General features: G+C 42.4%; 1 protein-coding gene across 1 annotated transcript in view; it reads left to right on the top strand.

Annotated features, from left to right (window-relative positions):
* The window catches only part of LOC139546766 (kinesin heavy chain-like), a 34,989-nt gene that overhangs the window by 600 nt on the left and 18,454 nt on the right, over positions 1 to 15,935 (top strand). The window contains exons 2-11 of the mRNA XM_071355521.1: positions 7,351 to 7,438; positions 7,551 to 7,624; positions 12,385 to 12,489; positions 13,076 to 13,124; positions 13,215 to 13,270; positions 13,429 to 13,516; positions 13,686 to 13,810; positions 14,035 to 14,139; positions 14,587 to 14,735; positions 15,076 to 15,224. Of these exons, the coding sequence (XP_071211622.1) occupies positions 7,351 to 7,438; positions 7,551 to 7,624; positions 12,385 to 12,489; positions 13,076 to 13,124; positions 13,215 to 13,270; positions 13,429 to 13,516; positions 13,686 to 13,810; positions 14,035 to 14,139; positions 14,587 to 14,735; positions 15,076 to 15,224 (988 nt within the window). The remainder of the gene's footprint in view (positions 1 to 7,350; positions 7,439 to 7,550; positions 7,625 to 12,384; positions 12,490 to 13,075; positions 13,125 to 13,214; positions 13,271 to 13,428; positions 13,517 to 13,685; positions 13,811 to 14,034; positions 14,140 to 14,586; positions 14,736 to 15,075; positions 15,225 to 15,935) is intronic.

Below are 15,935 nucleotides of genomic sequence, written 5' to 3'. Positions count from 1 at the left end.
TATACGCCTAATATCCATGGTGTAGTCTACAAACAAAGCCATGATACAGGTGCCTAAATTCACTCAAATTCAGTCTGACAAAATAAATGTTGATGTGCAAGGTGATCATAAACATTGTTTTATACGAATTAATAAATAGGCGGTTAATGGGCATTTGTTTTGAAGAATAATGGTGGAAATGCCAAATAGTGACCAACATTTTGATCAATGATTCCTGTACTCTGCTATCAATGGAAGCGTCTCTCCAATTTGGGTCTGGATGGTTCATGATCGAGCTATAGGGGCATAATTATCCATGATGTACGCTTGGTGTCAAACTACCAAACCAATAAATAGTACGCTGTGAATGTTTATCTATACATCATCATCATTAATTCAGTTTGCCTAGTAGTGGTCAATGGTCACCGAATGGACGGTAGAATTCACACCTTTCCCCCAAGGGTCTACCAGTCTGTAGACTGTCAGTGTGTGCTGTCATCAATGGCATTACCAACCTACTACGTCATCAACGTTAAATTGAATTAAATATAACCATCTTCGCTGTAGATGAAAATTAACTTTAATTGAAAGTTCGTTGTATCTTATGCTTAGTCATTTCAATGTCATTACATTTCCATCCTGATGAGAAAGCTATGGTCTCATAGCTTACAGCACAACAAGAATAATTCCTTAATGTCGCTTCATCTTTTTGCATACTTTTCACTTCACCCCTACCTACATGTACAAATTATCTCGACTAACCTGTACCCCCTGTATATAGCCTCATTATTGTTATTTTATTGTTTTACTTTTAAATATATATATGTTTTTATGTTAAGGGCTTGTAAGTAAGCATTTCACGGTAAGGTCTACACCAATTGTATTCGGGGCATGTGATAAATAAAATGTGATTTGATTTGATCTCAAAGGTTATACATTTTAAGGTAAATCATAAAACAACCTCTCTGAAAGAACAAATAAAAGTCTTCTATTGTCAGTACATGGAATAAAATGAAAACACGGGCTCATGTTTGAAATCAGAACGAGAAGTATCTCCCTCCCCCCTTTGTAGTGGCCACCCTAAATCAAGGTTTGATTCTATTGCTACTACAGCTAGAGGCTCCCAGCATGAGGCCAGTCAGAGTCTGCATGAGTGGAGCCCATTACAGGGGAAACAGCCTAGTTTGTCTTAGTTTGGCCTGTCTAAACCCATAGAGACATCATCATTGACCGGACAGTAATTGGAATGGAAAACCTATGTCCTCCCAGGGAGGGGAAGGCAAAAGAGGAAATGGCCATCAGAAGAGAGAACTGCTGGCTGAGTGAGTTTAAGTAGCGTAAATAAGGACAGTTTTTTACCGGTAATGGAAAAAGGGAGGGGGTTGCGAAGAAGCTGATTGAAGCATTACCTAGAACATCAGACGTGTGTGTGTCTGCTGTGTGTCTGTGCGCATGTTTAATTTCCCAGTTAGTGCTGGAATAGAGCCTGTGTTGGACTGATAGTATTGTGCTCAAGAGGATTTGTGCAGGTAGTCAGTGTGTCTCGTTTGCCGTTGTCTGAGTTCTCCTAGGCTAAGCTGTGCTGTGAAATACACAAAGCCAGCATACCTATTTCCTCAGTTCTGCCACTAGCCCGCTCCTCTCCCATATGCTAGCATCATCCTAGCTGTGCCCCTCCTCCTCCTCTTCCTTAGCCTGGGGGGAATATACATGGTTCAGTGCCAGGGCAGCTTCACTGATCTCTAGCTCATCTTAGGCTGAAAGATGACAGCAGTAAAAGACCCATGATGTTTATTGGAGAAATGGATGACTAGACCTACAGTACATCATGTTATTGGAGGCCCAGTGATCATTGCTCACACTGCATGCTTCTGCGAGAACAGGTGCTCAGTGGGAAGTATAGGAAGGTGATAGGGCTGGTCACTCTCGGTGAGTGTTTCACACACACAGAGGGTTACGATCCCCAACAGTGCAGGATCTGAACCTCAGATCTCAATGAAATGTTGAAATGTTTTGCATTGCACACTTGGGATTCGGAAAAAAATAGATAGTTATATCGAGATATTATTTTTGACGATATATTGGATCGTTTTGACAATGTCGCAATATTCTTTTTGCGCTAGTTTGCTGTAGCTGCACCATAACGCCAATACTTTTCCTTCATAGCTTGTTCTCCATCTTGTTTTTAAATCAGGAGCCCATTTGTTTTCAGCACTCTTATTTCCATGACTGCTCAATATGTTTAGAACATCAAATCGCAATGAAATCACAGTATCGAACCGCAACACATATAGAATTGCAATACATATTGTATTAGCACCTAAGTATCGTGATGACATCGTATCTTGAGGTCCCTGGTAATTCCCAGCCCTATTACACACCCTTATCTTAAGGCTAATATCGATCTGGGATTTTATTTCTTTTTTTCATAGGTTAGAATATATATACCCTGCTATTGTTCCAAGTTATTGGGTTACTCATCACAACCTTTACGCTGGAGGATCGGATCCAGTATGAACAGTTGTTACAAACTGTGGACACAGTAGCTTAACACATGCACATATATTATAGGCCCACTGTGACTGCATTTAACTGAACTCCCCTCATTATGGACTGTTAAATAATGAATCAGTTTGGAACCCATGCAGAGCAAGGCAGGTTCCCTTTGTGCTGACACGTCCGACATTAGTGTTTGCCTTAGCCCAGGGGAAGGTGTGGGGGTATGGTTGCATAAAGCCAAACCAGACAGAGGAACATTAATGCATGGATCGTTTGTAAAGGGGGAAGGGGAAAGTGTTAGGTAACAAACACACACATTTAGGCCTACTCTTGTTCTTTCCATCTGTTACACTAAATCAGATAGAAATATATTACATATTTACTAGAAGCCTAGAGTAGATCTACATATCATGCAAAATAAAGCAATGCACCATGTATTCCTCTTATTCTTGCCCTGACATTTAGATGTATTGATTTGCAGCATCCTTTCCATTTTGTAACCTACAGTAGTCTAATTGCTTATCAGAGAGAAGCTGATGATTTCATGCACATAATTACAAAGCTTCAAACAGCCATATACTGGTTGCGAAATGAACCGGGGCGCCTGGCACCTTCTACCAGACCCTTTTTAAAGGCACTTAAATCTTTTGTCTTGCCCATTCACCCTCTGAATGGCACACATATACACAATCAATGTCTCAATTGTCTCAAGGCTTTAAAATCCTTCTTTAACCTGTCTCCTCCCCTTCATCTACACTGATTGAAGTGGATTTAACAAGTGACATCAATAAGGGATCATAGCTTACACATGGATTCACCTGGTCAGTCTATGTTATGTTTTGTACACTCAGTGTACATTTTGGGAGAAATCTCCAAATCCTCATACTCTTTGAGGCTGGGGGGGCTCTGCTGTGTGTAATAGATTTTTTTGTGACTCTCCATTAGAGTGAGGATTAAATTGCCTGTGAAATCTGTAATTGGAAAAAGCACAGCAAAACACAATTTATGACTCTGTCCCTTTGATTTAGTTTGATCCTGTGCATGGTTGATTGTCAATGTTCACATACAGTGATCTTTATCAACATGTTGCCAGGATAAGATCTGTGATGTGCTGCAATAAGGTTAACCTCTCAATCTCGGTTTCTTTTGTGTGGGGTGTGGGTGAACACATGAACATATGGGGGTGGGGCAGGACTGGCTTTGGTTGAGACATTCAAGTCACCGATTTAGACAAAGCCCCACTACAGAATTCAATGGTGAAGGTGCATAAAGATGGAGGAATTCGGATATGACGTCATTGTTTTTAGCACTACCAACAGAGTTGTTAAACTACAGTGCGTGACATGGTTCAATGTGCCAGCAAATCAGCACAATCTACTTTTTAGTTTATTTTTAAAATTCCCGCTGTTGGAGCTAGAATTTGGATCATGTAAACTGTGCTAATTACGATACAAAAAGATATTAACAGAAAGTAATGTACAATATGGCAAACTGAGCAAACGAGTGCATGGGGGCCGCCATCTTTATGCACCTTCGCCATTATGCATTTTCACCTTACCCAAATTTGATTTTATATGAGTAGTAAGGGTGTTTGACACCATGCTTATTTATACAAATCAATACTACGAGCCCTTCCCAACGATGTAGAGTTTAAAAATTATAATAAAAAGAAAATGTGTAACACAAGGAGTAAAATACACAAGAATTGAGCTATATACAGGAAGTACCAGTACCAGATCAATGTGCAGAGGTACAAGGTAATTGAGGTAGATACAGTTTGTACATGAACGCAGGGTAAAGTGACTAGGCATCAGGAAGATGAATAATAACAAGAGTAAATTCAGAACAGAGTAGCAGCAGTTTATGAGTGTAAAAGTGTGTGTGTGTCTGTGTTTGTTTTGTGGCGGTATGCGTGTGTGTGTTATGTGAGTGTGTGTGCATGTATGTAGTGTATGTGTGTGGGTTTTGTGTGAGAGTAGTGTGTTTGTGTGAGTGAGTGAGTGAGTGAGTGTGTATATACATGTATAGTCTTATGAGTGTGCATTGAATCAGTGCAGAAAGTCAGGATAACCATTTAATTAACAATTTAGCAGTCATATCATGGCTATTTAACAATCTTATGGCTTGGGGGTAGAAGTTGTCTTTCATGGACAATGCACTGCACATGTTACTAGCTGCTCTCTCCAGCAGCACTTGTTTAAGTTGACACAACTTACTACTATAGCCTCAACCTGTTTTAGACAAACATATACAGTACATCACTTATTTATTAATGTGCACAACAATGATGTATTAGATTACAATGTGTAGTGTATTTATTAAGGAAATAGCGTGTTTACAGTATTAAGAAAACAAGCCCAGCCTTGTTTCAGTTCTATTGCTGTCTCTGTGTGTATTTATAGAGGTGAAATATAGCTGTGTCTTTGTTTGGTTGAGATACAGGGCCGTGGCTGGAGTGATGCGATGCAGCTGAGTCTCTTGGGTAATTTTGTCTCCATGACGATGTATGCCGGATGTCATTAGAGATGATTGAAAGGGGAGCAGGAGGTCACAGGCTAGAATCATCGTCGCCAATTACAAACACACAGACCAACACACCTTTTACAAAGAGAGTGTATGCATGGTCACACATACAAGTGTATTTCTTTCCTACACCTGCTCTCACTCTCTCTCTCTCTCTCTCTCTCTCTCTCTCTCTCTCTCTCTCTCTCTCTCTCTCTCTCTCTCTCTCTCTCTCTCTCTCTCTCTCTCAAAAGAAGTTAAATACAGTATACACTGCTAAAGACATCCCTCGCCAGGTGGTTCTCCAGCATAATGATGTGCACACAGTGAGAGCATGTTCATTTAATAATGCCTGAGACATCATGCAGTCCAAAAGAGCAAAGGCCTTGGCCTTCCTTTGGGACAGCACATCAATTATTGAGAGGTCTAACATGGCATTTAGAACATGTGTGTGCGTGTATGTGTGCCTGCCTGCACATGCGTGTGTGTGTCCACGCATCATTTATTGAGCTTGTGGAATAGTGTATGTGTGGTCACATGCGTTTGTAAATCTTGCAGACTGCTGCAATACTGCTATGGGTTTTCAGGCTTGGCTGAGGTATTGCTCATAAGTCATTTAGAACACATGGAGTGTATTGAGCTGTGAGGTGAATTTATGGGAGACGTTATGATACAATTTAATTCCATATTGAAATTTCATATCGACTAACCTGTACCCCCGCACATTGACTCAGTACCCCCTGTATATAGCCTCGTTATTGTTATTTGTTGTATTTGCCGCATGTGACAAATACAATTTGATTTGCTTTGAAACGTTCTCGTAAAAAGACATTGAAATTGTTGAGAGTGGCTACCTTGTCTCTTTTAAATGTTTGGTGGTTGATAACCTTCATAAAACACACAAGCAGTGCCCTACGATTGCTCAAAGGATCTTGCTGAACAAGAGATTACGACATAGCAGACCGCCTTCCTGTCAGCGAGAGAGAGAGAGAAGTCTACAGCACTCAACAGCAATCATGTTTCCATCCTCCTCCTCCATCCGCTGAGGGACACCTGGAGCCGGCCGACATCCAATCAGTGCAGGCCTCTCCCTGTGGGATGCAGTTTCCATGGCGACCGGGTCATTGTTGGAGCGACAGCTCTCTCTCTTTACCGCTGTTCGGGTTGACCCCATGCCTGCGCTATAAAGGCCTGGAAAAAATAAATCGCTCCTCTGTCAGAAAGCCGGTCCAGAACAAAGAGAGCCAAACATAAAACAAGCCACTTAATAGCCTCCTTCGGTTGGGCTTGAATCAAACTGGACCACACACTGATACACAGGTGGTAGTGGCAGATAATGTAATGTGTGGGGTCTTTGTTTTCACTGGACCAGGCTATCATTGTCACATTGCCGCATGTTGGTTCATATTTATTGATTTCTTATTGTCTCTTCACCATTAATTCAGTCAGTCAGTGTGATAGGAAAATACTGTGGTAGGAAAACAAGATGACCTTATTTAAATATATATATGTAGCTCCATTATCTTTTCTACATAGTTTATATCTTGTTACAGTCATTTAAATATACACTCTAATCGTTTTACCATCCCAATTTCTTATTTTTTGCATATTTTTGAGTGGTGGCAAATTAGTATAGGGGAAACATTGCACAGAACCTAAATATTTAGTGCTAGACCTCAACTTCACATTACTCTCTGATGTTGGGCAATAGCTGTATCAGAGTTTCAAGTGCATTGTTGTATGATCTTGTTTATTTATGGTCGCAAACCATCTGTAACTACAATACTGATCCACAACATTGATCCATGTAAAATGTATGCACGCATGACTGTAAGTCGCTTTGGATAAAAGTGTTTTCTATTATTATTCCAAAAGTATTTGATTAACAGAAAAATGTTTGCTTGTCTCTGTCTCCAAAGCAACATAATAACCTCCAGGCCCATAGTGTAAGGTTGAGACAGGTGACCTGTCCTGTATTCTTGTGACAGGAGAACTGATTCGATGTCAGGCCAGCGTTGCCACGGCTCTACCTCAGAGCAGGAAGTGACTGGTTTAGTGTGACACCTGCTAGACTGACTGACTCTGAAACAGATCTGGAGAGAACAAGGTCACCAGAGTCAAAGCACCTTGCTTCATGTAATACAGACCCGATTTGATCACCTTGTCAGATTGTCAGACCCAGCTAGCAGTCAAAAGACTTTGAGAAACAGTGAGAAATGCCTGTGATGAAAAGTGTTTAACTTCCAATCAGTTTTGTTGATATGAAAATATCTCCGGGCATTAGCTTGACAATGATTTCTCAGCGGCAAATGAAAGGTGGAATGAGATGGGGACTCTCTTGACAGGTTACTTCCTCCTTTTTCCATGCAGGGCAAGCCTTATGTGTTTGACCGAGTCCTGCCACCCAACACAGCCCAGGAGCAGGTCTACGATGCCTGTGCCAAGCAGATCGTCAAAGGTAAACGCTGTGCCCTATACAGCCCAATTATCTCACATCCTCACCGTCGTCATGTGAACTCAGTTTCAGGCCTATTTTGAAAAAGTTAACCCCACCGTGTTTTGTTTTGCAGATGTGTTGGGTGGCTACAATGGAACCATCTTTGCCTATGGCCAGACCTCGTCAGGCAAGACTCACACCATGGAGGTAAGTCTGGAGGACATTTTGAGTCCTCATCGGGATTTGCGTGAGAGCCAAAGAGATTCCGTCAGAGATTAGATTAAGGATAGCAGTATTGAAAATGATATACGTAATCACAGGACATGTGAAGCTACAGTGCAAGTGTGGCCATTAGCAGCTAGTTTTAATGAGCTTTACAAGACAGCACGACGGAGAGGCCCATGGAACATGAAACTGTATAAAGAGGAGACAGAGGTGCAGTCTGGAAGCAGGGTGAACCTTTGGCCTCACTGCCTGCATCATCTGTAGAGGGTCTAGTGACCCATTGACTGAGCAGGGATTGACTGGGTTTAAGCCGTTTCCCTCAGTCATAATCCTAACATGGGAGAGAATCGCACAAACATTATTTTTACAGGCGGATCTGAATTGTGCAGTGGTTACTACTCAGGCGGCAGACACTTGAGATTTCGCTGACAAACACATTTGAAGCTGTATCTGTCAAACACGTTTGTTTCATTAAAGGGAGGTGCCAGTCAGGCAGCATTCAAACAGACACACAAAAATATTAATATTTTCAGTAAAAAATCTTGTTCAAGCTTGTGAGAAATGTAATTCCTAATTCTCCTCAGATGGGAACATTATCCAACAGTCCCTCCCTCCTGCTGCGTCTTCCTTCCTGGCATACCTTTATTTAGCCCGACTGCCTATGCCAGACGGCACGCCAAAATAGCAGCGAGGTGCTTCTCTGCTACAGTTCACACGATGTGCCGCCATGCGATTACACATACAGTATAGCCTCCTATTCAGCTGCAGCCGTTCCCCTGGTAACAGCCCAGAGATTCTTCAGCAAGCTTGAGGATGAAATCGAAAAACATTTATACCATCATTCAGATCCACATGTTTCCTTAGCAGGTGATGGAAGGGCGGGGAAAGCGATGGTGGCAATATGATTAGCTTCCATGCAAGCTCTGCCAGCCTGACCAGAATGTAAAACTATCCCTGTTATGTGTTTCATCTAAAACGCTATTATACATCTCCCCATACCTAGAATCAAATTACAGTTTGAAGGACATAGCAGCCCTGAGGCGAAGGGCAAACGGTAATAGTCCATTGCAGAGTAAATTATTGCGGAGACAATAATGTTTTTAAATTGCAATTTGGCTGTTTAAGGAAGGGTCAGACTGAATTAAATGGGGATTGGGATGGAGATGAGAGGACTAAATTCTTGAAGGGATACAGGCTGGCCAAGAAGTCTGTAATGAAACCCCCTTGAGGTCCCATGTATATTTCATTTTAATATGAGGACATAGGCCTTATGAAGACTAAGGGTGTTTTCACACTTGGTCCCTTTTAAACAATTGTTTTTAACTCATCTTTTGAGGTGGCCTGAGTTCGGCTTGCTTGAATTCCTCTGTCCAGTTCCTTTTTTTAGGTTAATGTGAACACAAAGCTCCCCAGGTTCACTTGTCATAATTCCCGCACCACACACTAGAATCCTGCAATACCGTTTCCTCTGCCATGAACCATCACATTGGTGCCACAAAAGAGAGAAGATGATAATGTGAAGGTTCGCAGAAAAAAATGTGTGCTGTTTCTGGATATTAATTAGCAATTTTCAAGGATGCTAAAATATGTGTCCAGTTTTTAGGTCAGATCATTTTATGCAATATGTGATCATTTTTTGCAATATGTGGTAAAGAGATATGTGTAAAGAGAACTTATTCATAAGCCGTTTATTCTCATGTGGGATTTGAATAGTGTGAGAAGAAAACAATATATTTGGTGAGAATCACAGCATAGGGTACAAAATCAATTCTAGCTCTTAAAGGAACAGTAGCCTAGATTGGATGTATTATAGCATTATTTAGTCTGTAGTTATTCTTCTACTACTTATTCTGTTACCAATAATATTTACATGTTAATAGCATCTTCTGGTGGCAATTATTATGTTTAATCTTTTAACTAAATGCAATCTATTAGCTTCCAAAATGTAAGGTACTTTAGAACTAGGTGATAAGACGTTCTGATGGAATGGATTGTCCTGCACTTTGTAAAAACCCAGAGTGCATTGATTGAATTATATAAACATAGAAGACTCGGACCACAGAATAGGTGAAGTGAACTGGCAAAAGAGTTGAGTCCTCATTCAAAGGCAAGGGCAGTGTGAATACAAACCGAGTTCTTTAGCTTTTATTTTTTACCCCAGAGTTCACTTTAAAGAGGACTGAGATCGGTTCTTTTAAAGAGGACTATACAGTGCATTCAGAAAGTATTCAGACCCCTTGACTTTTTGTTACATTACAGCCTTATTCTAAAATGTATCCAATTGTTTTTTTCCTCATTAATCTACAGACAATACCCCATAATGACAAAGCAAAAACAGTATTTTTTGTTGTTCTTGCTAATTTATAAACATTTTAAACAGAAATATCACATTTACATAAGTATTCAGACCCTTTACGCAGTACTTTGTTGAAGCACCTTTGGCAGTGATTACAGCCTCGAGTCTTCTTGGGTATGACGCTACAGGCTTGCACACCTGTATTTGGGGAGTTTCTCCAATTCTTCTCTGCAGATCCTCTCAAGTCAGGTTGGATGGGGAGCGTCGCTGCACAGCTATTTTCAGGTCTCTCCAGAGATGTTCGATTGGGTTCAAGTTCGGGCTCTGGCTGGGCCACTCAATGACAGAGACTTGTTCCGAAGCTGCTCCTGCATTGTCTTGGCTGTATGCTTAGGGTCGTTGTCCTGTTGGAAGGTGAACCTTCGCCCCAGTCTGAGGTCCTGAGCTCTCTGTAGCAGGTTTTCATCAAGGATCTCTCTGTGCCTCCCGGGTGGCGCAGTGGTCTAGAGCACTGCATCGCAGTGCTATGCTGCGCCACCAGAGTCTGGGTTCGCGCCCAGGCTCTGTCGCAGCCGGCCGCGACCGGGAGGTCCGTGGGGCGACGCACAATTGGCTTAGCGTCGTCCGGGTTAGGGAGGGTTTGGCCGGTAGGGATATCCTTGTCTCATCGCGCTCCAGCGACTCCTGTGGCGGGCCGGGCGCAATGCGCGCTAACCGAGGGGGCGGGTGCACGGTGTTTCCTCCGACACATTGGTGCGGCTGGCTTCCGGGTTGGAGGCGCGCTGTGTTAAGAAGCAGTGCGGCTAGGTTGGGTTGTGCTTCGGAGGACGCATGACTTTCGACCTTCGTCTCTCCCGAGCCCGTACGGGAGTTGTAGCGATGAGACAAGATAGTAATAGTAATTACTAGCGATTGGATACCACGAAAAATTGGGGAGAAAAGGGGATAAAATTTAAAAAAATAAAAAAAAAAAAAAAAAAAGGATCTCTCTGTACTTTGCTCCGTTCATCTTTCCCTAGATCCTGACTAGTCTCCCAGTCCCTGCTGCTGAAAAACATCCCCACAGCATCATGCTGCCAGTACCATGCTTCACCGTAGGGATGGTGCCAGGTTTCCTCCTGACGTGACGCTTGGCATTCAGGCCAAAAAGTTAAATCTTGGTTTCATCAGGCCAGAGAATCTTGTTTCTCGTAGTCTGAGAGTCTTTAGGTGCCTTTTGGAAAACTCCAAGTGGGCTGTCATGTGCCTTTTACTGAGGAGTGGCTTCCGTCTGGTCATTCGACCATAAAGGCTTGATTGGTGGAGTGCTGCAGAGATGGTTGTCCTTCTGTAATGTTCTCCACTTCTCCACAGAGGAACTCTGTAGCTCTGTCAGAGTGACCATCGGGTTCTTGGTCACCTCCCTGACCAAAGGCCCTTCTCCCCCGATTGCTCAGTTTGGCCGGGCGGCCAGTTATAGCTCTAGCTCTGGTTCCAAACTTCTTCCATTTAAGAATGATTGAGGCCACTGTGTTCTTGGGGACCTTCAATACTGCAGAAATGTTTTGGTACCCTACCCTGGATCTGTGCCTCGACGTAATCCTGTCTCGGAGCGCTACACACAATTCCTTCGACCACATTGCTTGGTTTTTGCTCTGACATGCACTGTCAACTATGAGACCTTATATAGACAGGTGTGTGCCTTTCGAAATCATGTCCAATTAATTGAATTTACCACAGGTGGACTCCAATCAAGTTGTAGAAACATCTCAAGGATGATCAATGGAAACAGGATGCACCTGAGCTCAATTTCGAGTCTCATAGCAAAGGGTCTGAATACTTATGTAAATAAGTTTCTAAAAATCTGTTTTCATTTTGTCATTGTCTGGTATTGTGTGTAAATTGATGACGAAAATTTGTATTTAATACATTTTAGAATAAGGCTGTAACGTAACAAAATGTGGAAAAGTAAAGGGGTTTGAATACTTTCAGAATGCACTGTATCTGGAAACACCCTATGAGGGTTAATGCTGAATGATTTGTTCTCTGTAAGAGCTTGATAGCAGCCTGTGATAAACCTCTGTCGCTACTTCACAGGAGGTTGGTGGCACCTTAATTGGGGAGAACGGGCTTGTGGTAATGGCTGGAGCGGAATCAGTGGAACGGTATCAAATCCATCAAATCCATTCGCTCTGTTCCAGCCATTATTATGAGCCATCCTCCCCTCAGCAGCCTCTACTGCTGAGCAATGAGCAATCCAACATTGGAGTAACCTGACAGAGAGACTGAATATTTGTTGGGTTGTTTTAAAAATACTCTCACTTTTCCTTCTTGGGTCAGATGTATCATTTTCTTCACATATATTTTGTGAGCAGCGTATTTTTTTGCACAAGCAGTTTTTTTTATATTGTCATGTTTTGGAAATGTTGGATGTTGTTTGTTAAAGATCTTCTGTTCTCCATCTCAGGGCAAGCTCCATGACTCCCAGCTGATGGGTATCATCCCCCGTATTGCCAGGGACATCTTTGACCACATCTACTCCATGGACGAGAACCTGGAGTTCCACATCAAGGTAACAGACACATCATGGAATGGCCCCTCTGAACCCTGGGCTAGTTGCTCAGTGAGTCAGTGTCCATGCATTGTAGCTTAGCTTGCCTTCAAAGGAAATAGTCTGTGTTCATATAGCAGGATTTGTTGAAAGTGTAAGCTGAGTGTAAAATGTATGCAATAGCTTTTGTAAATATAATATTTGAATATAAAAAAAGACATGTTTGTATGGCATTTGTATTATACTGTTACCAAACCATCAGGTCCATAACAAGTGAATGGAACAGGTGTTGTGGTGGCTGAGGGTTAGTCCAGTGCTCATTGCTGTGTTAGTGTTAGTGACAGGACCCACAGAGGTGCCAGTTCTGCTGGGGTGGCCTATATGTACCATATGGTCACTGCAGTGACACCTTCAGCTGGTGACTCTGTGGCTGTGTGTCCTCGCGGCCTTGCCTCTAGCAACTCAAATGGAAATGTTACAACACAAAAGTCTAGGAACCCAAGTGTTCATCTGTTAAAACAGTGAATCTTTCACTAAGGGCAAGACTGGTACAGGATCAATGCTGTCTGTTTGATTATGCTGTGTGTGATATGTTTTGTGTTTATAGGTCTCCTATTTTGAAATCTACTTAGACAAAATCAGAGACTTATTGGATGGTGAGTAAGGACTTTATTTCTAGTTTTACTAAGTTAAGATTTCTAAATAGTGAGGTGGACAATTTTGATGTATATATTTTTCATTTTAAGTGTCAAAGATCAACCTAGCAGTGCATGAGGACAAAAACAAGGTGCCCTATGTTAAGGTGGGTATCCAATCGCTGTAGCTCAAGTTCTATAAACAGGAAGGTGTTCAATTGTTGAGAATATGATTGTTCCTTCTCTAAACACAGTAATATTTCAGGTCATTACCCAGCAATCTTGTGGTCCTCACCTTCACACATATTCCCACTTTTCCACAAAGGGCTGTACGGAACGCTTTGTGTCCAGTCCAGAAGAGGTTATGGATGTCATCGATGAAGGAAAATCCAATCGTCACGTGGCTGTTACAAGTATGGGCTTCTCTTTTCCTCCGGAATCACTTAAGTACATGTTTAATAAAGAAATGTTGCAAGAATGTTGCTAACTACCCATTGATTTCCAGTGATTCAGCAAAAGGCCGCCCGTTTTCTGTGCTAGCACTGACTCAAATGTTGCTCTGCTTTTTGTTCGTCCATACAGACATGAATGAGCACAGTTCTCGCAGTCACAGCATCTTCCTGATCAACATCAAGCAGGAGAACGTAGAGACAGAACTGAAGCTGTCAGGAAAACTCTACTTGGTGGATCTGGCTGGCAGTGAGAAGGTCAGAGTGGTTTCCCCTCTTTCTACGCTTTTCTACCCTCCATCTCTCTCTCTCACTAGGTCTTCCCTCTCCCCTCCCTCTCCTTCTCTCACTCTCTTCAATAAATCATCATTAAAATAACCTCTTTACACAGCATTTTTGTTGAAGACCTATTAGACCCATCTATCCACAGAACTTGTTTGCAGTGTCATCCTGCTGTGGGTATTTATTATCCTCTTCTCCAGGTCAGTAAAACTGGGGCAGAGGGATCTGTGTTGGACGAGGCCAAGAATATCAATAAGTCCCTCTCCGCCCTGGGGAACGTCATATCAGCTCTGGCCGAGGGAACTGTAAGTTATAAGTCTGTTTCACTGTGTTGTAGTTCTTTCTCTCTCTCCATCTCTCTCTCTCTCTCTCTCTCTCTCTCTCTCTCTCTCTCTCTCTCTCTCTCTCTCTCTCTCTCTCTCTCTCTCCCTCTCTCTCTCTCTCTCTTTCCCTCTGTCTCTCTCTCTGTCTGTCTGTCTGTCTGTCTGTCTGTCTGTCTGTCTGTCTGTCTGTCTGTCTGTCTGTCTGTCTGTCTGTCTGTCTGTCTGTCTGTCTGTCTGTCTCTCTCGCTCTCTTTTCCACTGTCTGTCTGTCTCTTTCTCTCTCTCTCTCTCTCAGATTGATTATTTCCTTATCCTATTTTACTAACATGTCCTTTTGTATGTGATGTGAACATGAAATATTCTATAAAATAGCATTTGGTTACAGATTTTGTGAAGCTCCTCTTGATCTTCCCTCTTCCCGTCCTGTAGAAAACCCACGTGCCCTACAGAGACAGTAAGATGACCCGTATCCTGCAGGACTCTCTGGGGGGAAACTGTAGGACCACCATCATCATCTGTGCCTCCCCCTCTGTCTACAATGAGGCTGAGACCAAGTCCACCCTCATGTTTGGACAGAGGTTAGCACTCATACTACACACACTGTAGGGGGTGTTCCGTGTATCTCTTCTAGTCAGTCTGCAAGGGGGGATTTATTTGTGTGTCCTCATGGGGATGTAGTGAAAATAGAGATTAGATCTCTAATGAGTCTAGGAAGATCAGCTGTGACCTTGTTGTAATGCTGCTGTTTAGCCCAAACCCAACAGCAAGGGTGATAAGAAATCAATGTAGATTATTGGAGTGTTGTAGTTCAGTGTCAGACCTTTGACCTTCTGTACACATACACTATTTGTGCATAATACTACCATATGCCCTCTCCCATCCATCAACCCCCCCCCCCCCTCTCTCTCAATGTTGCAGAGCTAAGACCATTAAGAACACAGTGTCAGTGAACCAAGAGCTGACAGCTGAGGAATGGAAGAAGAAGTATGAGAAGGAGAAAGAGAAGACTAAAGGCTTGAAATACGTGATCCAGAAGCTTGAGACCGAGCTCAAACGCTGGAGGAAAGGTAACAAAGAAAGAGAGTAGAGGAGTGAAAGAGTGAAAGAGAGGGGGAGAGAGAGAGGGGGGTAATGAGAGAGAAAGGACAAGAGAGGAGAGTAGTGAGAGAGAGGGGAAGAGAGAGAGAGAGAGAGAGAGAGAGAGAGAGAGATAATGAGAGAGAAAAAACAAGAGAGGAGAGAGGGAAAATAGAGACAATGACAAAGACAGACAGTAGCTTGAGAAAAATGGAGAGAGAGGATAGGAGAGGAGAGAGAGCAAGAGAGAACAAAAAGAAAATGGAGAAGCCGTGTAGCAATTATGGTTAAACCAGACTAGAATCCTGATAAGCGCATCTCGAATGCAAGGGCCTCCCAGTGCATGGAAATCAGTATGATCATTTACACAAACCCACTGTCATTTATTTGACTGTGCTCCTAGTTACTCCACTACAGGAGCATCAGAGAGACTATAGATGTTTGCAGACAGCTACTCCTGGAATATGGAAGCTAAGGACTTCACTTGTGTTCAGAGCTCATCGGGTTGTAAAGGATGTTGAACCATCACTGTTTCTACTGAAACTCTGTTTTTATTTGATGAAAATCATGAAGAAGAACTCTGGATGACTCAGCGGAGGTTTGTTCATCGTATTCACTATCGTATTCTGAAAGTATTCAGACCCCTTCCCTTTTTCCACATTTTGTTACGTTACAGCCTTATTCTAAAATTGTTTTTTTTT

Source organism: Salvelinus alpinus, chromosome 20 (assembly GCF_045679555.1).
Source record: "Salvelinus alpinus chromosome 20, SLU_Salpinus.1, whole genome shotgun sequence".
Lineage (NCBI taxonomy): Eukaryota > Metazoa > Chordata > Actinopteri > Salmoniformes > Salmonidae > Salvelinus > Salvelinus alpinus.
This window is presented reverse-complemented; position numbering and strand designations above follow the sequence as displayed.